This window comes from Triturus cristatus, chromosome 7 (assembly GCF_964204655.1).
Source record: "Triturus cristatus chromosome 7, aTriCri1.1, whole genome shotgun sequence".
Taxonomy (NCBI): Eukaryota; Metazoa; Chordata; class Amphibia; order Caudata; family Salamandridae; genus Triturus; species Triturus cristatus.
In genome coordinates this window covers 788,076,429-788,099,461 of record NC_140590.1, presented here as the reverse complement: position 1 = coordinate 788,099,461, position 23,033 = coordinate 788,076,429, and the positions used below count along the sequence as shown (strand labels likewise).

The following is a 23,033-nucleotide window of genomic DNA, read 5'->3' as shown; positions in this document are numbered from 1 at the left end:
GTGGCAACAGCTTTGCCTGCTTCCAAATCAAAGGGACCCTGGCCATTTGTAAGGATAGATTAATGATCGTGGTTACTTCTGGATAAACAACCTCAGCGACTCCAGCCAGAACTCTAGCTGGACAAGGATCTGTCGGGGAATCCGATTTGAGAGTTTTAAGGAGAGCCAATATATCTGACCCAACTATGGGAGAAAATCAAGTGAATGAAGCAGTCGCAGAGGTCAGAGTAGTGAGAGACAGAGGGAAGGCCACACTCTTCACCAAACTATCTTGTATAGTTTGTATCTTTTCAGTAAAGAAAGAGGATAACTCCTCACACCATTGCGATGAGGCGGGTAGAGCCGTTTGTTCGGCGCAAGGTGTCAAAAAGCTTCTAACAATAGAAAAAATCTCTTTACCGTTGTTTTTACCTTTGCCAATCCGTTCTGCATAAAAACTACTCTTCGCCAATCTAATGGCTGCATAATATTCAATCTGGGCCCTAGGAAGGTCAATTTTGGCTAATGGAGAATACTCCAGACGCCAACGTAGTTCAAATTTTTTGCATCCCAATTTAAGCTCTCTAAGAGCACCAGAATACCACGGATGAGATGGAATAGATCTCGACCGCGTCTTCGAAGCGGGTTGAGAAGCAGAGTCAACCCCCTGGCTAATCCAGGTGGCAAAGCTGGGGAACAACCTTTACAACGCAACTTTTACAACGCACTACACTTACAATGCAATTTTTACAACGCAACATCCACTACAACGCATTCCATTACATCGCATGACACTACAACGCATGTTTAAAAACTACCTTTACAACGCATTCCATTACATCGCATACTACCTTTACAACGCATACCATTACAACGCATAATATTACACTACACTATCCAACACTTACCCTACTGTTGCACCCCCTGGAGTTAGAATAGTAATTTTTACCCCTATACTATCCAACACTTACCCTACTGTTGCACCCCCTGGAGTTAGAATAGTAATTTTTACCCCTATACTATCCAACACTTATCCTACTGTTGCACCCCCTGGAGTTAGAATAGTCATTTTTACCCCTATACTATCCAACATTTACCCTACTGTTGCACCCCCTGGAGTTAGAATAGTCATTTTTACCCCTATACTATCCAACATTTACACTACTGTTGCACCCCCTGGAGTTAGAATAGTAATTTTTACCCCTATACTATCCAACACTTACCCTACTGTTGCACCCCCTGGAGTTAGAATAGTAATTTTTACCCCTATACTATCCAACACTTACCCTACTGTTGCACCCCCTGGAGTTAGAATAGTAATTTTTACCCCTATACTATCCAACACTTACCCTACTGTTGCACCCCCTGGAGTTAGAATAGTAATTTTTACCCCTATACTATCCAACACTTACCCTACTGTTGCACCCCCTGGAGTTAGAATAGTAATTTTTACCCCTATACTATCCAATACTTACCTTAAATGCAATGTAGTATTATGCGTTGTAATTGTATGCGTTGTAAAGGTGGTATGCGATGTAATGGAATGCGTTGTAAAGGTAGTTTTTAAAAATGCGTTGTAGTGTCATGCGATGTAATGGAATGCGTTGTAGTGGATGTTGCGTTGTAAAAATTGCGTTGTAAGTGCATGCGTTGTAAAAGTATGCATTGTAACGTCATACATCCGGCAAAGCTATCTACAGCCCATTCCAGATCCTGAGATAACATCGGGCGGGAGAGTGAAAGGGCCGTAGAAAGGGCTGGGATTTCAACCTTCGGTGAAGGCTTGCTTTGGGTCAAAGCGCTGAGGGTAGGAGGCATCCCCATGGACCAGGAAAACTGGACCAAGAAATGATCAGACCAAGTGACCTGGATAGGGACCCCAATAGACAAGGCAAAATTGGAACACACCAAGTCGATCGTATGACCCCCTATATGGGAGGGAGACTTTAACCACTGGGTCAGTTGCACCAAATCGAGCAGATCCATTAGTTCCCTGGCATCCGAAGTCCCAGGGCAATCAACATGGATATTAAAATCACCCAAAAGGAGAACATTTGTGAAACGAAGGGCACGAGGGACAATAACGTCATCCAGGGCTTTCAGAAAAGCACTCAAAGGGCCAGGGAGACGATATACCAGAGTGCCACCCAGCGTATAATGTGGTGACATAACAATGGTAAAATCAAGAGCCTCCCCATCCACTAACTCAACTGAAGCCTCACTAGAGAAAGCCCAGGTGTCTCTGAGCACTACTGCAATCCCACCCCCTCTTCCAGTTGTGCAGTCTACTCTAGCAATTTTATAACCCGGAGGGATGGCCAACTCAATCACGGGGGCACAAGACTCATTAAGCCAGGATTCAGTTACAAATAACACATCCAGATGTTCATCAGAGAGAAGTTCATGAACGTGAAGAGCGTGCTTAACCATGGAACGAACATTAATAAACGCAGCCCGAATCCTGTATGTCCTCTCAGTTCGAGGAGCAGGGGCTGTCTGCTTAGATTGGAAGCAAAAATGACAAGTGGGGCACTTCCTTACCATACTATGCAGGACTGTCCATTGATCTCCCCCGTTACACCTAGCAGTATCAAGTGCTAAAAGTTCCATACGACTATAGGACCTCCGAGTGCCCAGTTCCCAGGTCTATAACGAGCAGCGAAGGCTGGCGCTGGACGCTCCAGGGACGCGGACGGGCGCAGACGGGCTTGCCTTAGGTGCGCCTGCGCCAGCCCCCTAATTTATGTAATAACAGTACAAGCGGGGAATCAGGTGTGGGAGCAGGGCAAGCCTAGACTGCTCACCCTGACTCACCCAAAATGGCGGATCGGTAGCGGGAAGCGCCCGGAACCGATGGCCAGCCCCCCCAACAAGGTAAGGGTAGAATTATGTTTAACCCCTTCGCTGCTGGGGACATTCCGTTGCAGCGCTGGGGGGGCAGGGGGGCAGCGCGGTGGGCCTGTGCTCATGACGGAGCCGCTCCGTCATGAGCCACAGTTGAGCTGTGCTCATGACGGAACGGTTCCGTCATGACTCCGCCCAGTTGCGTTGTCCCCCCGCACAGGCGGGGAAACAGCGCCGCGCAGGCGGAGCGGCCGCCAACAGGATTGTCATGACGGAACCGTTCCGTCATGAGCACAGCGCAACCGTGGCTCATGACGGAACGGTTCCGTCATGAGCGGGGAAGGGGTTAAAGAGTAAAAACGGTCACAACAGACTAAAATAACAGGTTTAAAAAGCTAAGCTTGTGCAAAATAAGCAGCAGAGATCAGATCAGTACTCGTGGGCATCAGCAACAAAACGACTACTCATACACATTGGCTCCCAGCTCACGCCTCAGGAGTGGTAACGCCAGATGGGCTGGTCTCACAGGTCAGTGGGTGGACCGTTTTTTGGCTGTTGTGTACCTGTCTTATGGTATGGTGGGCAGGTTTTTACTGTTGAATTCTCTGATAGTACTACAAATATTGGCTACAGAAAAAAAAATGCAATCTTCTATAGCTTGCAAAACACCTATATATTCTTTCTTTACTTGATCGCAATTTCCTGATTTGCAAATGTGGCCACTTTATTAGCTATCCGCTTCACTAATGGGGGCCACTGTCAGGGCCTGACTGGGAACCGAAACCGGCCCTGACAAACTGCTTGGCCTGCTCCCCCCCCAGGGGGGAAGGGATGCGGCTGAGCAGTTTTCTAGGGCCGGTTTCGGCCGATTTTGTTACCGCGAGCCGATATTCCCAGCCCCCAGTAACGAAAATGGCCCCCAGGGGCCCAAAACCAGCCCCCACCCTAGCGGCCCACCGGGGAAATGCCAGGTGCCAGCTGCAGCCAGTCTGGCCCTGGCCACTGTTATTTAACTGCCCAGCCTATGTTCTGCCCAGATCGCCCCTGTCCCATATTGTGACCCAGTTCCTGCAATGAGTGATCGTGAAAGAAGAAGCTCAGCACCCAGCTCCTATGTGCTACTTCCATTGGCTTTAAAGGAACCCATCCCAGAGAAGGATTCCCTTTTCTAGATTACAGCATTTTCACTTTAAGGAGAAATGGTAGGAGAGAATAATGTCCTTAAGAAGCTGACAAGAGCAGACGTTCTACAAAAAAAATAAACTGTTCATTAAGATGAATTTGAGTGCTTTAGAGGGTTGAGAACATGATGTGTGATTGCAAGAGGAAAGAAGATTCCATAGTTTAGGGACATTTCTAGGTTGAAAGGTGTTAAATTAACAAGATATACAGCCCAGAAATCCCATGACTTCCTTTATAAATGGCTTACTGTGGTATATCTGGAGTGTTCTTTTTTCTTGATGAAGGTGTCCTTGTAGATCCATGTATGGAACTCTCATGCTGGAATGTTGATGTATAATTGGGAGTTCAGTTGAACACAGGATCAGGATGGCTGTTGTGTAATGAAAGGAGATGGCCAATCTACTAATAAGTGTTGGCGTCTTGACAGTGAACCAGCCATTTTTCCCATAGGCTTTTCTGGTCCAAAGGGAATAATACAGACCTTTAGTGGTCTATTGTGGGCCAGACAAAAATTGCTCTTCTCTAACAAAATGGAGTGGAATCTTCAAGGGGAACTTCACAAGTGAAACGGGCAGCCATTTGAGAAAGAGTATTGTTACCTTCTAGTCTTATTCCACAAGCCAGTGCTCACATCTGTATTGTATTGTAGTTGGGTTTATATAGCGCTTATGTGAGGTGACTTTTTAATAATTCGAAATTAACGTTTAGTTCAGATGTGTTTAAGTTAGCATAACCAGTTGCCATTGACATTCAATCAGAAAGAAGTATATTGTTTTATTTCACATGAACAAGTCTTTCCATGTGCACGTCTCTGTGTTCTTTTCCATTACAGTCATTGGATAAATCTGCCCTATTATGCCATCTCACACCATATCAAGTGTGTGACTTTGCTTTATAAAACCCTAGAAAATTCCTTCTTTTGGGAGATTTGCCAGACATTCTCTGTCCTTTAACCTAAAAGCCTCTATGTCAGTCTGTCTTTTGATCTATACTTAGACATTTTCCGCCTTTCTAACTGTACAGAATCTGTGCTAGTCCATCATTTGATATGTACTTAAAGCTTTTGGCACTTGCTTAGAGAGCAGACTCTAGTCAGTCTGTCATTTGACTTTATATTTGATTCTGGCTGATTGCTTGTTTCCAGAAATTTACCTTATGTTAGTCCTGGGGCAGAATATGTCTTTGACTATTTTGATTTCAGCAAATACATGGTTTGGCTAACAATATTTTTCCTTCGATAATGATCCAAATTATTAATAAATCTTTATGGTATTGACTTGTATTCTTGTCTTATGAAGGTTTTTTTAATTGGCAATAGCACTTAGTCTTACAAAGACATAATAGGTCTTACAAGGACTCAAACAGTCCTAATCCTGAGCATTAACCCCCTTATTATTTAATTATAGCACCAGCACTTACTTCTCCTGATGAGGCACCTTTGAAGCACTTTATGGTGAGTACACAGTACTTCGGAACCCAAGATTAGTGGTTAACCTGGTAGTTGATTGTTATTAGTGGATTTATTGGGCTCTCAATGAACACATTCCATGCATTTTCTCCAGTTTCTTTGTGGCATGATAGATTAATAGGAGGAAGGTGTGATCATTAGTGGTGAGGTCCTACAAATGGTTTGTGGAATGAAAAAATGGTCTAAAGAATGTTATGGTCTCTTAGGTTGCATGGGTATAGTTCAAAGAAGCAGAGTTTGTGGTCAATGAAATGAATTGTTAGCAATTTTCAGAAATGCAATAAACAATATTATGTGAGACAGACATGCAACTTAGATTGGGTTAAACCCAGTGAGAAGAGGCATGCATAAGATGGGGTATGGTGAGATTATCACTAATTCTTCATTTATTTAATTAGGCACCTCTGCAACTCCTCTACATATTTTGTATTGCGTTTTAGAGAGTGCTGACAAGGCACAGAAGCATCAGAGCACTGAACAGTGTGAATGAAACAAGACTTAAAACAAAAATATTAAACAGATACTGGGTTTATGTAATAAGACGTAAATCATAAAATATTGAACACACAGTGGGTATAGACAAACGCACGTTGAATACATAGCAGTTTCTGCATATAAACAATCATAATATAGGCATACTTACAAAAAATGTAGGGGTAAAAACACATTTTGAATATGATGACTGAGGGAAGTAATTCAAAATTTGTAGCCAGTGTAGATGGACAATTGGGTCATTTAAGAAAGGTGTAACACATTGTGACTAAGACTCTATGGCGAGTTTGAGATAAGGAGTTACAGGAGTTCATGTGAATGTACATGAGCAAGAACAAGATAGGGAGCTTTACGATATCAGGAATTTGTGTGTGCAAATGTAAATGTGGGAGCCCAGAGCATTTGTGATTTGACTAGGCAGAGAGTTGAGGAATCTTAGGAGCTTTGCCAGATAAAGTTCTGCTGCGATGTTCTCTTTTCTAAGAAAGGTATTTCAAGGAGGAGGTTGTTCGAAATTCTTAGGTTCATGAATCCTCCAGTTTAACAGGTTTTTCTGTGATATTTGTGGGTGTTAAGCTTTGGGGCTTTATACATAAGACATCCTGGTGCAGATTTACAAGCCCTTGCACTGCCAGTAAGTCACTTTTGTGACACACTGGCAGTGCATTTCTCTGCCTCATATTTACAAGGACAGGAAAAGCCATTCTGCAGGGCTTTTCCTTTCCTTGTAAATACGGCCCCTTTACACGCAGCACTTTGCGTGAAAAGGGTGTTCCATGGGTGTTGCTGTGTGTGTTCCCACACAACACCCATGGAACCAGACACAGTTCCAGATTTACGAGGAATAGTAAACTTGGAAATGCGTAAGTATGCTACGCCACCCTAAGGGTAGTCTAGCAAAGTGCAACGAAGAGAAATGTTTTCATTTCTCCTTGTTTATTTCCTCTTTCAATGCATGCTGCATTCTACAGCACACATTGAAAGAGGAAAATGCCTGTAGTGATTGTTTTCATGCAGGAAGGTCCCCCTTCCTGCACAAAATCAATCTCCTCATGACGGAGGCATCCTTGCACCATGGTGCAAGGGTGCCTGTGCCAGAAAAATGGCAGCAGTTTGTGCGCCAGCGCAGGGAACAGCACAGGAATGCGACATATCATTGTAAATATGTCGAATTCCTGTGCTCCGAAGTGCCGCAGCGTGGCGCAGCCAAATGGCTTGCGGTGCCGCAGTTTTTAAAACAAAGCAGCGCTCAGTATGTATGCATTAAAGGACAGTGAGGGCAGGTGTGATTTAGTGAGATTTTTTACTCTTTGTCCATTGCTGGCAGCAGATGCAGATATTGCTTTTAAAGGAGTTGCATGAAGTTTTCGGAGACATGTTAGGAGTGGAAAACCATATTGAAAGAGACAAATTACTAGGGCTTCCGCTGTCATCTTGGGATCATGTTAACTTGTTAGATGTTTGAATTTTCTTGAGTTGGTACACCTGAAATCTGGCTGATTTAGCATGTGCCTAGATGTGGGAATTTAGGTGGAGGTTTTCATTAAAGATGAAACCGAGGACTTTTCTTAATGTTTTCAATTTGGGAGCGATACTTTGGCTTTAAATTACATTTATTTACTTTTGTCTCATCCTATATTAGATATTGTGTTGAGAAGGACTAAATTTTTAGAACATTACATTTTAAATGTCTTTGTGTTATCCAAACATGGATGCTTTCCAAACTTGCTTTTGGCCTATTAATGGAATCTGCAGGGTTAATCTTCAGGGATATTTCAGTGCTGTAACCCATGATCTATGAATAGGTTCCCAAATTGATCACAACACTGATTAAAGAGAGGAGGCACCAGCAGTGAGCCGCGAGGCACATCAAAATGCAAGAACCTAGAATCATATACAAAATCACTACTTTTGCCTATAAATATGGTATGAGCCAGTTCAGGACTGAGACATCTATGCCCAATTTGGCACGGGAGAGTTTTGGAGAATCCATGACCAGCAGTGTTGAATACCAGAATCAATTCCAAAAGGATAAGAGGTAGGAATGGCTCCCATCGAATATGTTTAGTATGTCATCAGTTCCTGTTAAAATGATAGCTTCAGTACTGGTACCTGGTCATCTGAAACAGATTTGTTGATACCAAGAAGGCCATTAATATAAATGTAGTCCTTTAGTTGAGTTGTTATACCTCTCGATCGCCATGGCCAAAGAGGTAGGCGGATAATAGGATGGGAGTCTTCAGAAGGAATTAGATGTAGGCTTGGTTTCTTTAGAAGTGGATTTACATTTTACATAGCTCACTTTTAGGCAGTCAGGTATCATACTATGTATCCAAGTATGTATGTATCGGTAGTTCTTGTGTGCAAAGCAAGCTAGAGAGCAGCAGAGTGCTGAACAAGGATTGGCAGCCTGAGTTATGATTCAAGATCATATTCATGGTTGGTGAATTGTATCAAGCTCAGCAAACTGGACATGTCCACTCAAGTCAATTCAGTTGCGTCGTGCTGTTTCAACACCCCGAAGATGTTGACCAACCAAGCCCTCATCACCGGTAGTCTGGACTACGGGAACACCCGATACTCAGGAATAACTAACCAACTCACAAAAAGCTTCCATACCATCAAGAACACAGTGGTCAGAGTGGTCCTCAATCTCCCACGCTGGGCCCATATCACACCTCACCTAAGGGAAGTCCACTGGCTCCAGATACAGAAGAGCACACAACAAGCTCCTCACCCACATGTACAAAACACTTCACAACACAGGTCTTGCCTACTTGAACAGGTGCTTACAATTCCACCATCCCTCTAGGCACCTCCGCTCTGAATCTCGCTAGCACACACCCCACATATACACAAAAACGGATCGGGAAGTCATGACTTCCCATACATTGCTCCTAAAGCCTAGAACGACCTCCCACAACTCACTAGAGCCTCCTGCTCTCTTCTTGAATTCCACAAGAAGCTGAAAACATGGCTCATTAATAATCTCTCCCCAGACTAGCCTCACACACTGCTACAGTGCAAGTATACCCTAACGAGTAATAGCATGCTTAAAAATACATGCATACCTTCTTAGCATCATTTATTATCTCAAACACACTAAATGTGTATGAAATGCCATTTAAATTAATTACAGCGACATATATCCAAGAAGACTCATGAAAACATATATTTCCAAATCCAACCGTTGGTGTTTCCTTTGCGTTTTTTTAAACAAAATTTGTTGACACACATTTATCAACATCATCAATATACATACATTTTCAAATTCCCCCAAAACACAAAATTACGGTAAATCTTGGCCTCTCCCGGAAATGGTTTTCATGTCAAAATTAACATATACAATGTTGGTTTCATTCGTCCTTTGTCCCTATTTGAATCCTAACCACAAAATATTGTATGGGGACCCACGGTCTTTTCATTATATCTCCTGATTTAATTCCCCATCAAAGATATATTCATTCCTAATTTCTATCTGTGGATTTTACTTCTCCCAGACAAGGAATGGTCAATGCATTCCGGCCTTCAAGGTATTTAAGGTCTCATCAGGACCCAAGGTAAGGGATGTCCAATTATTTCTCTCGTTTTAGGTAATATTCACAACGCGAGATGGTTGTCCCATTTAGCTGAACAAAGTAGATGAAATGGGGGCAACAGGGTACAATGGGATAAGTCTTATGCTCCTACCGTCGAGCTGCAGCACACTACTATGTCGGCTGTAGACTTATTAGAACAGTAAAGACCGGCCTACGAAATCCACCAGAGCACAAGCAAGACATCCTTCCTGAACACCAATGCTTCCGTCACCTACTTCGAGCGAACAATTGGGTTTGACAATATATGGTTTCATGAGTCTTTTGGATATATGTTGCCATAATTGATTTAAATGTTACAACAAACAATTGATGGACGGAATGCTGACAATGCAGACATTCTCCCCCAGTCAAGAGATCTGGGTTAAATCCATCGTTCTTTTGCCCACTACGCCACCCCAGTTTAGACATGGCCATATGCAAATCAGTCTTGACCCTGTGCCTCATGGGAACAGTCCAGCCCGAACGGCCAAGCCATGTCTTCCCTGGACCGGAATCAAGCATCCTAGGACCGGTTTCTGGCTATCAGCCGTCATCAGCCAGGATAGCTTGACTCCAGTGGCGTAGTGAGCACGGGTCCCACGTCTGGGAATACCCATCCCACTTAGGGCGAAAAGCGTTACAACAAACAATTGATGGACGGAATGCTGACAATGCAGACATTCTCCCCCAGTCAAGAGATCTGGGTTAAATCCATCGTTCTTTTGCCCACTACGCCACCCCAGTTTAGACATGGCCATATGCAAATCAGTCTTGACCCTGTGCCTCATGGGAACAGTCCAGCCCGAACTGCCAAGCCATGTCTTCCCTGGGCCGGAATCAAGCATCCTAGGACCGGTTTCTGGCTATCAGCCGTCATCAGCCAGGATAGCTTGACTCCAGTGGCGTAGTGAGCACGGGTCCCAGGTCTGGGAATACCCATCCCACTTAGGGCGAAAAGCGTTACAACAAACAATTGATGGACGGAATGCTGACAATGCAGACATTCTCCCCCAGTCAAGAGATCTGGGTTAAAGCCATCGTTCTTTTGCCCACTACGCCACCCCAGTTTAGACATGGCCATATGCAAATCAGTCTTGACCCTGTGCCTCATGGGAACAGTCCAGCCCGAACTGCCAAGCCATGTCTTCACTGGACCGGAATCAAGCATCCTAGGACCGGTTTCTGGCTATCAGCCGTCATCAGCCAGGATAGCTTGACTCCAGTGGCGTAGTGAGCACGGGTCCCACGTCTGGGAATACCCATCCCACTTAGGGCGAAAAGCGTTACAACAAACAATTGATGGACGGAATGCTGACAATGCAGACATTCTCCCCCAGTCAAGAGATCTGGGTTAAATCCATCGTTCTTTTGCCCACTACGCCACCCCAGTTTAGACATGGCCATATGCAAATCAGTCTTGACCCTGTGCCTCATGGGAACAGTCCAGCCCGAACTGCCAAGCCATGTCTTCCCTGGACCGGAATCAAGCATCCTAGGACCGGTTTCTGGCTATCAGCCATCATCAGCCAGGATAGCTTGACTTCAGTGGCGTAGTGAGCACGGGTCCCACGTCTGGGAATACCCATCCCACTTAGGGCGAAAAGCGTTACAACAAACAATTGATGGACGGAATGCTGACATTGCAGACATTCTCCCCCAGTCAAGAGATCTGGGTTAAATCCATCGTTCTTTTGCCCACTACGCCACCCCAGTTTAGACATGGCCATATGCAAATCAGTCTTGACCCTGTGCCTCATGGGAACAGTCCAGCCCGAACTGCCAAGCCATGTCTTCCCTGGACCGGAATCAAGCATCCTAGGACCGGTTTCTGGCTATCAGCCGTCATCAGCCAGGATAGCTTGACTCCAGTGGCGTAGTGAGCACGGGTCCCACGTCTGGGAATACCCATCCCACTTAGGGCGAAAAGCGTTACAACAAACAATTGATGGACGGAATGCTGACAATGCAGACATTCTCCCCCAGTCAAGAGATCTGGGTTAAATCCATCGTTCTTTTGCCCACTACGCCACCCCAGTTTAGACATGGCCATATGCAAATCAGTCTTGACCCTGTGCCTCATGGGAACAGTCCAGCCCGAACTGCCAAGCCATGTCTTCCCTGGACCGGAATCAAGCATCCTAGGACCGGTTTCTGGCTATCAAGACTGATTTGCATATGGCCATGTCTGAACTGGGGTGGCGTAGTGGGCAAAAGAACGATGGATTTAACCCAGATCTCTTGACTGGGGGAGAATGTCTGCATTGTCAGCATTCCGTCCATCATTTGTTTGTTGTAATAATTGATTTAAATGGCACTTCAGACACAGTTATTGTGCTTGGGATAATACATAGTGCTAAGAAGGTATTCCTGCCCTCACCCTCCTCTTTTTTGTATGGATTGCTAGCCCAGGAGGTGGCGTGATTATTGGATATCCTCCTATTTTTTAACAATACAAAATACAGGCAACATACCATAACATAACATGTCCATAATATAGGGCCCTCATCTATGTTTTAATTGTAGAAAGGCTGAGGCAATTCTGATGGTAAGGTGGATGATACTGTAGATCCTGGGAGCAGGGATGGAAAAGGTTAGTCTTCTGCTTTTCTCTCTTTGCAGTTTGTTGTTTACACTCTGGCAATGTCCTGGATTCTGGTGTGGCGCAAGGGAGGAGACACTTCAGTTTAGCCAATACGGAAAGAAAATCTGTCAGAAAATTCTGGCCAAAGGCGCTGGAAATGGTTCGGAGGCCTATCCTCAAGCTTTGCTCTGAAACAGTAGTAATCATTTTATACGGCAAAATAAAGCAAACTCATAGGAGCAGACTTACAGGCCCCTTGCGCCACTTTTGCGTCATTTTTAACATGGGAAAAGTGACGCAAAAGTGGCGCAAGGGGCTTGTAAATCTGCCTCATAATATCTAATATTGTTTGGACGAAGTGGTGTGGTTAGTTGTCTGTTATGATTTCAGATAGTTATTTTATTTAGTTTATGTTACAGTTTAGAAAATGTATCTAGAAGTTGTAATTGAGTTTTTGTAAGTTTCCTATCCATTTTTAAGGAGTAAAGGTTTCTGTCTGGCGTGAGTTTTCCCCATTTCCGTTCTGCCTCCTGAGTAGGGGGATTTCTTCTCTAGGGTGTGGAAGGATAAACCGGTTTCAAAAGGAATTTTGCTGGAGGTAGGCAGTCGTAAGATAGAGCAAGAAACCTAAATATACAGTTGTAACAATAAACCAAAAAGAACACATACAGAGCATCTAAATATGTCATATTTTACGGATATCAGGGGCAAGTGAATTATACACTTTAAATAGATTGAGTCTGTGAAGGGAAGATAAGATGACCATGGTTCACATCACTTAAGAGACATCATGAGTATAAACAGAAAACATGGGCTGCAGATATATATTGGCTATGAGAAAGAAAAGTGAAAGTAGATCAAATAAATCCACAAGATAATGCAATGGGAATAGTTATGAGTGGATTCTAGCTAATACAATCGATCATAGGTGAAGGGCAATAACAAGTATGTGATTACTGATTTTAAGTATTTATTTGATTGTTTTGTGTAGCTCACACCTGTTCCTATTGCCTACTTCACAGCACTTGTGAGTTTTACAGAGTTTGTCCTGCCTAATGAATTTCTGTTAAATTCAGTAGATGCTGTTAGGAGACGTGGGAGAGGGAAACTAAGCACTAACACGGTTGGATTGTATTTCTTGGGTGTCCTAGTGATGTCGGAATAGTTATTCGAAAATACATAATACTGTTAGCCTGGCTACTAACACTGGCAGGAAAGGAGTAAATTACAATGAGTGTAAAGGGTAAGGTTATTATTCTTTCCATTGGTTGAAAACCATTTCAGTCATTCATGGATGCAGGACTCCTCTTTGAAGTAAGATACTGAAAGACCTGAACATTGAGGAACCATGGCATTGGCCTTACATCACTCTAGGTGGCATTTAACAGATAAAATCAACATTGGAACTACATTTAATTTAATTGGAACCACCACAGGCTTTCATTTGAGAGGTACCTGGCTACTTTTTGGATCATTTTGGCTTTTCATCAGGATCTCATAGGGCCCAAAACCCTTCTTTGAGCACTTCAAAAATATTCCATGGAGTTACAATACTGTTACAGAGTACTAGAACTCCATTCTTACGCACCTGATACAGAAGGGTTTGTACCTGTATATGTTCAGCCTTTCTCTCTCTCTCTCTTTATCTCTCTCTCTCTCTCCATTTTCTTTTGCTCCCATGGCCCGGGCCGGATATTTACCTCTCCTCCTGTACTCCCTACATGTTATTTAAAGTTCAGTTATTCTGTATTACAGTTGACACAATTTCCATTATTCAAAATGTGAGAACAATAATATAAAAATACAATAATAAAATCAGGAGAGCATCCGCAGTACTTACATATACAATCTACAGGCCCCACATGGAGGTTTCGTGGATTTTGTTTCCTGAAACATGAGAAGATAATTCTAACACCTTCATCACTATTGTGCTCTGCAGCACGGGGGTTGGATGGGAGACTGTGGGGGGGGGGGGGCTGGGACCAGGAAGAGAAGAACCAGCATACCGCAACGCTGGAGGCAGCCGGCGGCTAAAGGTACGTTTAAAAAAATATATTTTTTCTAATCCCACCCAGCACCCCCTCCCCCCCCCCCCCCCCCCCCTGTGGCTCTCTCCTGCCCCACAACCCTTTGTTTGGGGCGGCCACCACCGGAAGCAGCCACTGTTAGCCAACTCAGATGAAGCGCTCTCCTCCAGGCACCAGGCTGACCCTGCTTTTCTGCTTGTGCCTCTTTTCATCATGCCTGCACCCTAGAAAATGTACCTCAGAGGGTTTGTCTCACATAAGAGAGCTTTCCTTCTGGATGGCTGCCTCCTCAGTGACTCTCATTGGTTCATATTTCTCAAGCTTTGAGACCACGTGAAATGACGCACACGCCACCTCTGAAGCAGCCGGAATTGTGAATATCTGGAGGCCTTCTAGAAATAAACCATACCTGCAACAAGCACAGTCAGGGTGAGCACCAGGACGGGCACCACGACATAAAGAGTTGTGTTTGTCTTCGACAGTTTCTCCTGGTTGTTGATTTGAGAGTGCTTTGAAGACAGGTCGGGTTGCTCTGCGGTCCAAGGAGAGCTGTCTGACTCTTCTGGTTGGTGTGCATTGAAACCTTGTGGGAGGGTGGCAGCTGAAACCTGCAGGGGCAGAGGGGGAACGGAAGTTCAAGAGTGAGAAAATCAGTGATTGTACACTGAGCAGCAAATCCACACTCAAATTTAAAATCCATTTGCATCCTAACGTTAATCTTCACTTGAAAAGGGCTCGATAGCCTAATAGCATCCCACCAGTAGTAAATAAAGCAATATAGTTCTTCAGTGTAGAGCAAGGATTTGTTTGTCTTATAAATAAAAGTGCCTCTTCGGTCTCTGGTGCATTTAGACACTCCATACCTCATATAACATGCACTCTGTCACTCATCCTTACACTCATGCATCCAGGCTTTCACCCACAGACTCATTCTGTATGGCAATAGCTTAAACAGATTGCTAATTGCTAGAAATGTGAAAGTTATTAACAAGGTAAACCCAATATCTGGTAAACTTTGTAATACCTTCCTCCAAAACGAGTACGAATCTACCCTTGACTATGTACTGATGTCAGAGACTTCCTGGGGTTTGATTGAACAAGTTGACACTCAATTTTCTTGTTTTACTGACCACACAAACCGTTTTATTATGCTGGCAATGGCCCTGTGAAATAGTACACACATATTAAAAACTCAGAAACCAACTTTGGGTAGGAAAAATGGCTACTAACTAAAATGGAGCCAAATCGATAAAGCCAATTTAATCCCGCTGATTATATCCAACAGTACGGAGAATGTTCTAAACTGTTAGGAACCTGATAGCCCCCGACTCACTTTTCCATACTTTTCCATATTCCTTGTCGAAGTAGAAAAGGCTCTGACTCGCCCAAAACAAAAAACGGAAGCTCCATCAAATCGATGGTTTGATCATACCTGTACACAATCCCTAAAAGCATTGCACATAGCACTTCAAGCACAACCTCGAAATAGTGCCCTGATTTCGTCTGTGTGTAAAAACTACCTAGGAGCAAGGAAGGCTAGGGAAAGAGTTCTGAGGGAGGAGGCATGGCAAAACCCAGAAAACGCAGCAACCATCAAAAGCAGTAGCGATTTTTGGAAGATAATTAATGCCCCTCTCTTTAAAAATCCCAGTGATCCCATGCTGGATACCCATGTGAGAGAAGACGCGTTAGTGTCCCATTTCGAGCGGGTCTTTGGTTCTGCGGACATCTTACCTACTGAATACACCCCACCCCCCCCACGGCTCTTCCTTGAAAGGGCCATTTAACATTTACGATTGATGAAATAAAATCTGGGCTAGGGAAATGTATTGGTAGGAAGGTCCCGGGTCCAGATGGCGTCCCCATCAATCTTTTCCAAATACAGCAGGATCTGTGGGCCCCCCTGTTAACAAACATGTTCAACGTAATAGCAAGAAATGGCCCCTTAGCATCGTGGAAGTCTAGTATAATCATGCTGATTTTCAAAAAGAGTGATAAAGAGAACCCCCAGAACTACAGTCCCATTTCTCTGCTGGATACTACCGCAAAGCTTATGGGCCATCTATTGCTACATAAGATAGAAGAGTGGGCCAGGGAGAAGAATATCTTGAGCGAAGCGCAGTATGGTTTCCAAAATGGGAAAGGCACCATAGACCAGTGCCTCAGTCTTAGTTTGACCATCGATACATATTCCAGAGCACAAGAAGGCCAGACTTTCATGGCATTCATGGACTTAACTGCTACATTCGACGTCGTGAGCCACTCTAAACTATGGAACTTAATTCTATGGCAGTCCACGGAGGCTCTGATTATGCTTCTCTTTGCTTTACTGCAAAACACAGCAGCCAATAAAAACAACTTTAAACTGCAGCATACCCCGGAAGTACAACCCCCTCCAGTAGTATGCCCCAATCACTGTCAACACTTTAGTATATAAAGTCCGAATTACGACATCACTTCCTCTTTCTTTGCTGCTGCAGCAGCAGATAAGTGATTTTCCCTTACCTTTTATCAGTTTGGTAGAGTGTGGGGATATATTTGTTTGAACGATATTCGTCGCTAATATCTTCTATTTCAGGCTTGTGCTGGAGGTTTGTTAACTTGTTGCGTGATCGGCGGATCGGTCCCGAAGCGTGTGCTCTCGGCTCCGGTCTCGCTGAGGTAGTGGCGCCTCGCAGCGCGCGCGAGTCGCTTGCCAGTTGCAGGCGTTAGGCGGCGGTGGAGAAGGAGGAGGCAGACGCGACACGCTCGTGCGCAGAGAGCGGTCGCGTCGTTACCCGGACGCTCTGCCTGTGCGCGCGAACTCGTTTTCAGCAGTTTTGAAGTAACGGCTCCTCGCGCACAGAACAGAAAGACTGCACCCATCTCTGGCCTCAAAAATTGAACGCTTACCGGAGCGTGTGACCGGAATAGAGCCTTGCTCTAGGGGAGTGTACTGGGGTTTCTCCTTCCACCTTGACTTTATCACAGAACCTTTAGTTTAGGTTGTTCTCGTTGGTGCTCTTGTTAGGGACCAGGTTCTGTCAGACCCCTGGGCTGCTCCCCCCCGTGAATCTCCTCCAACCCTCTCTGCTTCAGGCAATGGCGTACTACGCCGAAGAGGAGGATCAGTGGGTAGAGTGTGATAATTATGAGGACTATGAGGAACCTGAAAACTTGGAGGAGAATTTGGTGGAAGCCCTGGATACCCACGTCCAGGGTTCAGTTAACAAGGCCTTGATAAAAGCCCTCAAGCCTTTTACTAAACCCCTCCTTAAGTATGGCAAGAGGAAAATGAAGACCCAGCATAGTGACGCAGGCACTTCGCAGTCTTCGGCCAAAGTATTGGCGCGTATGGCAAAAAATGTTATGAAAGACCATGGTTCCATGGCTGCTTATACCACGGATGAATCATTACCGTCTACTACTAACACTTCTGACTCAGAGGTGGAGTCGGTGAGGCCCAAAAAGAAAACAAAAAAGGTGAAGCATACAGCTTACAAGGCGGATGACAGCCAGGCCCCTAAAAATCTATTATTCGACCCTCAGAGTCTTATTCATCCGCGATCCTCGGAGTGGGTTCCCTGTCCTGAAGTGGCCCATTATGTGGGGGTAAACTTACGGCAGGGTTTCGAGAAGGAGGTGCGCGCCACATTGAGATCGGAATGCCCGAGACCATCGCTGACTGGCAAAGTGGCGGACACGCCAGAATTAGACCCTAATATGGCTACGTTTATGCGAAAGTTCGCAAAAGACCCGAAAAAGGGTTTGGATAGAGCCTGGCGGGGGTGCCAGGATAAATTACTGGATGTTTCGGGGCCCCTCACAAAAATATTAGACGCGGCGGTCAACGCAAAAAACCAGAATGTTCCATTGGACACCTCTGATATTATGGAATGGGCTCAGCGGGCCCTGTGCTTTTTAGGAAATGCCAATGTGGCGCTGTCAACCGAAAGGAGGCGCTCCTTCTTAATGAGAATAGACTCTCAATTAGCGGAGATGGCCACGACCGAACCGGATTCCTTGGCCAATGGCATGCTGTTTGGCGACAAATTCGTCAAAGAGATGGGCAAATACGTGGCCACTTTCTCAGCTCTAGACAAGGCGCAGGCTAACATCAAGAAGGTGTTCCACACTGGTGTTTTTGATAGGGCCGGACGCGCTAGAGGTCGAGGGTCCGGCCGAGGCTACAACCAGACCTCCCGAGGTGCGGAACAAAGAGGCAGAGGTGGTCAGAGGTCGCAGTTTTACCCCTCCCGCAATAGAGGTGGACGAGGTCGAGGCCACAGAGGAACCTATAGAGGACAGCAAAATTCCGGAGATAACTCCTATTCAGGTAACGATTTTGAATGCCACAGAATGCATGGTGGGAGGTCGTATTGCGTAGTTCCTTCACAGGTGGCAGGAGATTACGGTCGATCCCTGGGTGTTACAAACAGTGCAGGGCTTCCACATAGAGTTCTACACCACTCCGACTCAGAGTCAGGTGCCCGGTGCCCTACATTTTTCCCTACAAGAACAGAGTTTCATCGATAGGGAAGTGGAAGCACTACTCCAAAAGGGTGCAATAGTGAGGTCTATTCCCCATCCTCGGGGTTTTGTAAGCACGATTTTCTTGGTCCCGAAGAAGGACAAAGGGTTCCGTTTAGTGTTGAATCTCAGAGAGTTCAACGCTTGGGTGGTGTATCGCCATTTCAAGATGGAGGGCATCCATTTACTGAGGGACATCCTCCTAGAGCAGGATTGGCTCGTTCGCTTAGATCTGAAGGACGCCTATTTGGCGGTTCCTATTTTCCCGCCACACAGGAGGTTTTCCAGTTTCTCTGGCGCGACCAGTGGTTCGAGTTTTCCGCGATGCCCTTTGGTCTGTCTTCCGCCCCTTGGTGTTTCACCAAACTCATGAGACCGGTGGTCCAATGGTTGAGAGAACGAGGGGTACGCCTGATAATTTACCTCGACGACATTCTAATTATGGCACAGTCGAGGGAACTCTTGATGAGTCACCTGGCTTGGACTCTCCAACTGTTACAAGATCTGGGTTTCCTTTTGAATCTGGAGAAGTCGGTCCTGATTCCATTGCAATCGATGGAATTTTTGGGCTTTCAGATCAATTCTCTCACGTGCCAATTACTTCTTCCCTTGAGGAAGAGAGTGGCTATCCGGAAGGAATTGAGGAGAGTGCTTGCCTCTCCGACAATATCATTACAGACATTAGCTCGCCTAGAAGGCTTGTTGGCGGCGTCCATTCAGGCGATATTCCCGGGTCCCTTGCATTACAGGGCCCTTCAGAGATTGAAAATTTTGCATTTACGCAAGGGTCTCTCGTATGCACAACAGATAGCCCTCTCAGCGGAGGCTCGTACGGAGATCAATTGGTGGTTAGACCATATGGATGCCTGGAACGGCAGAGCCATTTTCTCCTCCAGCCCGGATGTAGTGATAGAGTCAGATGCGAGTCGCTGGGGCTGGGGAGTGCGGTGCGGGACCATGGAGACAGGGGGTCGTTGGTCTCAAGAGGAGCTAAAATTGCATATCAACTGCTTGGAACTTCTGGCGGGAGCGTTCGCGATTCGAACTCTGGCCCCGCAGAAGGTGTCTTGTTGCATTCTTCTACGCATGGACAATGTGTCCGCGGTGAGATACATCAATCGACTCGGAGGGACCCGATCTCGCCTCTTGGCAGAGATAGCCAAGGACTTCTGGCATTATTGCCTGGACCATCGTCTGGTGGTGACGGCGGAGTATATTCCCGGGTCGTCCAACGTGATTGCCGATTGGAATTCACGGCATTTGCGGGACAGCAGCGACTGGAGGCTGCATCCCAGCAGTTTCGAAGCGTTGAATCTCAAGTGGGGACCCTGTGTGTTGGACCTGTTTGCGTCCAGACTCAACAGTCAGCTTCCACGGTTCTACAGTTGGCGGCCGGATCCTCTAGCGGTCGGCTCGGACGCCTTTCTTCACTCGTGGACGACGGGCATTCTATATGCCTTTCCACCATTTGCCATGATTCCGAGAGTGTTGGCTCACGTTCGCAGACAGAAAGCAGAACTAGTCCTGGTTACACCTTGTTGGAAAGCGCAAGCATGGTTTCCAACCGCCTTGAGCTTGGCCTGTGCGCCTCCGGTGCGTCTTCGGTCGTTTCCGGACATTCTCACGGATCCTCAGGGGCTGCGCCACCCGCTAGTGTTGCAGAACCAGCTGGGTCTCATGGCCTGGAGACTTTCAGGCGTCGCTGGCAGGTGCCGGGAGGTTCGCAAGACACTCTCTTCTTCTTATCCCAGGCTTGGGCACCCTCCACACACAAGCGATATGAATCGGCTTGGAAGCGATGGGTTAGTTGGTGTGGTGAGCGACAGAGTGATCCCGTGGGATCCGATATTCATCTAATCACGAATTTCTTGTCGGAATTAGCCAAGTCCGGTTTGGCGTACCGGACGGTGAATAACTTTAGATCGGCTATTTCAGCGGGCCATCCGCATGTGGAGGGCAGACCGGTGGGGGAACATCCCTTGGTTTGCAAGGTGGTGCGAGGGATTCGATTAGTGAACCCTCCTCAACCTAGGTACACCGCACTTTGGGATGTGTCGGTGGTTTTGCGTTTTTTGAGGAATTGGCCGAATAATGAAGCCCTGTCTAGGAAACAATTATCGGCAAAATTGACAGTCCTACTGTGCCTAATTTCATGTAGACGAGTGTCGGATGTGCGAGCATTGGATTTGGCAGGTAGAGTATTTACTCCTTCGGGAGTTTCCTTTACGATTTCCAGACGTACTAAGACGCATTCTCAGTGTATTACATACCCTGCATTTCCTCATCACAGTAAATTGTGTGTGGTCAAGTGTTTGAAGGTTTATGAAGATTGTACTAGGGAGTTTAGATCTGATGTTTCAGGACAATTGTTAATTGCTCTTCAGCGACCTTTTCGCCCGGTCACATCTGCAACCCTGGCCAGGTGGGTCACTTGGTTAATGGGTCTTGCGGGGGTGGATGTTTCCATATTTGGAGCTCATTCTGTTAGGAGAGCTATGGCCTCTAAGTCTTTGGGGGCGGGTTCCCGGTTGCAAGACATCATGACTGTGGCGGACTGGTCGGCTGATTCCACATTCAAAACGTTTTATCATAAACCTATTGTGGATGTAGCTTCGGTGGTGGTGAATCAACTTTAAACTAGCATAATCAGAGCCTCCGTGGACTGCCATAGAATGAAAAATTGTCTAGCAAGCGCGACAAAGAATTTTCAATTCTATTAAGGACACGGAGGCGAGGATTATCCCACCCAAGCAGTTGGAATGATGGCATTATTATGTAATTGCTATGATGTTGTACCCACCCGATAATCCTATACATTGCCTTCAACGTTGTTTTGTATGGGTGTTACGATGTCAGTTTCCATTTCAGGAGAACAGACCAAGCAATCTTGAGGTTCTGGAGTTCTGGCATCGGCAAGGATGATACGGTTCATCAGGGAGACAATTCATCTGGGCAGAGGACAGATGGCGGCGTTTCCGGAGAGGATATTCGAGGTTCAAGTTTGGACGCACGTCGATGGAGAAATCGGTGGTCCAGTGTTCAACGGTCAAGTTGGTGGACTGTGTTGAAAAGTTTTTTCATGCAAAGAAAGAGGAAGTGATGTCGTGATTCGGACTTTATATACTAAAGTGTTGACAGTGATTGGGGCATACTACTGGAGGGGGTTGTACTTCCGGGGTATGCTGGAGTTTAAAGTTGTTTTTATTGGCTGCTGTGTTTTGCAGTAAAGCAAAGAGAAGCATAATCCTCGCCTCCGTGTCCTTAATAGAATTGAAAATTCTTTGTCGCGCTTGCTAGACAATTTTTCATTGTGACTATGGGGATTAAGACTGCAGTTATAAATTTCATCTGTGCATTGTATTCCAGTGCAACTGCCTCTGTTCGTTATGGCAAAAATGGGGAATGCACCAACCCATGTATGTAAGATTACCAGGGGAGTAAGACATGGGTGTGTCCTCGCCCCTTTTTTATTTTCAATCGATACAAATGGGGTTGAGGCAGCCTTTAGGGAGTCAACACCAGACGTTTCCCTTTTCGATAACCTTAAGGTACCAATACTTGTATACGCAGATGATGCAGTCTTAATCGCTAGAACAGGCTTGGCCCTCCAATGTTTAATAAAGGAATATGCAGCCTTTATGTCCTTTCTGGACCTGAGGGTCAACAAATCAAAATCCTTCTTTCTCATAACAGGGGCACCTTTAACCAAAAGAAGATCCCTCTTCCACATTGGCACACGGAGAATGGAGGTGGTAGAGTCCTTTCCGTACCTTGGGATCATGTTTGACAAAAATCAGTCTGGCTAAGCATGGTTAAGAACAGGGCCCTGGTGATGGAGCGGAGAAGGGGAGCAATCTTGTGCTTCCTTAAGAAGCTGGGATCAAAACCTTTTGAATCAATCAAAAATATTTATCAAGCAAAGAAAGTATCTGCTGTTTCTTATGGGGAAGTGTATGTGTCATGACTCCTGTAGAACAACTTAAAAAACTGGAAGATAGATTTTTTAAGAATATAGCTTTGTTTTCCAGATCTTCCTCAGACTACACTTGTCATCTATAGCTGGGACTGTTCTATGTGTCAGATCGTTTAAAGTTAGCACTGATCATGTTATGGCATTCAATATGACGCAGGGACACAGTAAATATAACACAGTCCATAATAATAAACTGTCTAAAACTAGACAACACTCCCAAAATCACTTAGCTCCATTAAGTGAAGTTAACCTTGACCTCACATGGGCTTATGGAATTGTTTGATGACCCTAGTGCATGCCGGAAGATCGCAAAGCATTAACCAAAGGCCATCTACTTAAATAAGGTTGCCTTGGACTGCAGGGAATTAACCTCTTCTGTGCCCATGACGAGATAGTCTCG

The 23,033-nt window shown here is 45.4% G+C and overlaps 1 protein-coding gene across 2 annotated transcripts in view; it reads right to left on the bottom strand.

Annotated features, from left to right (window-relative positions):
- The window catches only part of LOC146810574 (hepatitis A virus cellular receptor 2 homolog), a 139,014-nt gene that overhangs the window by 13,469 nt on the left and 102,512 nt on the right, over nucleotides 1-23,033 (bottom strand). For both annotated transcript variants that reach the window (XM_085617609.1, XM_085617610.1), the window contains one exon: nucleotides 14,561-14,759. In XM_085617609.1, coding sequence (XP_085473735.1) covers nucleotides 14,561-14,759 — 199 coding nt within the window. The remainder of the gene's footprint in view (nucleotides 1-14,560; nucleotides 14,760-23,033) is intronic.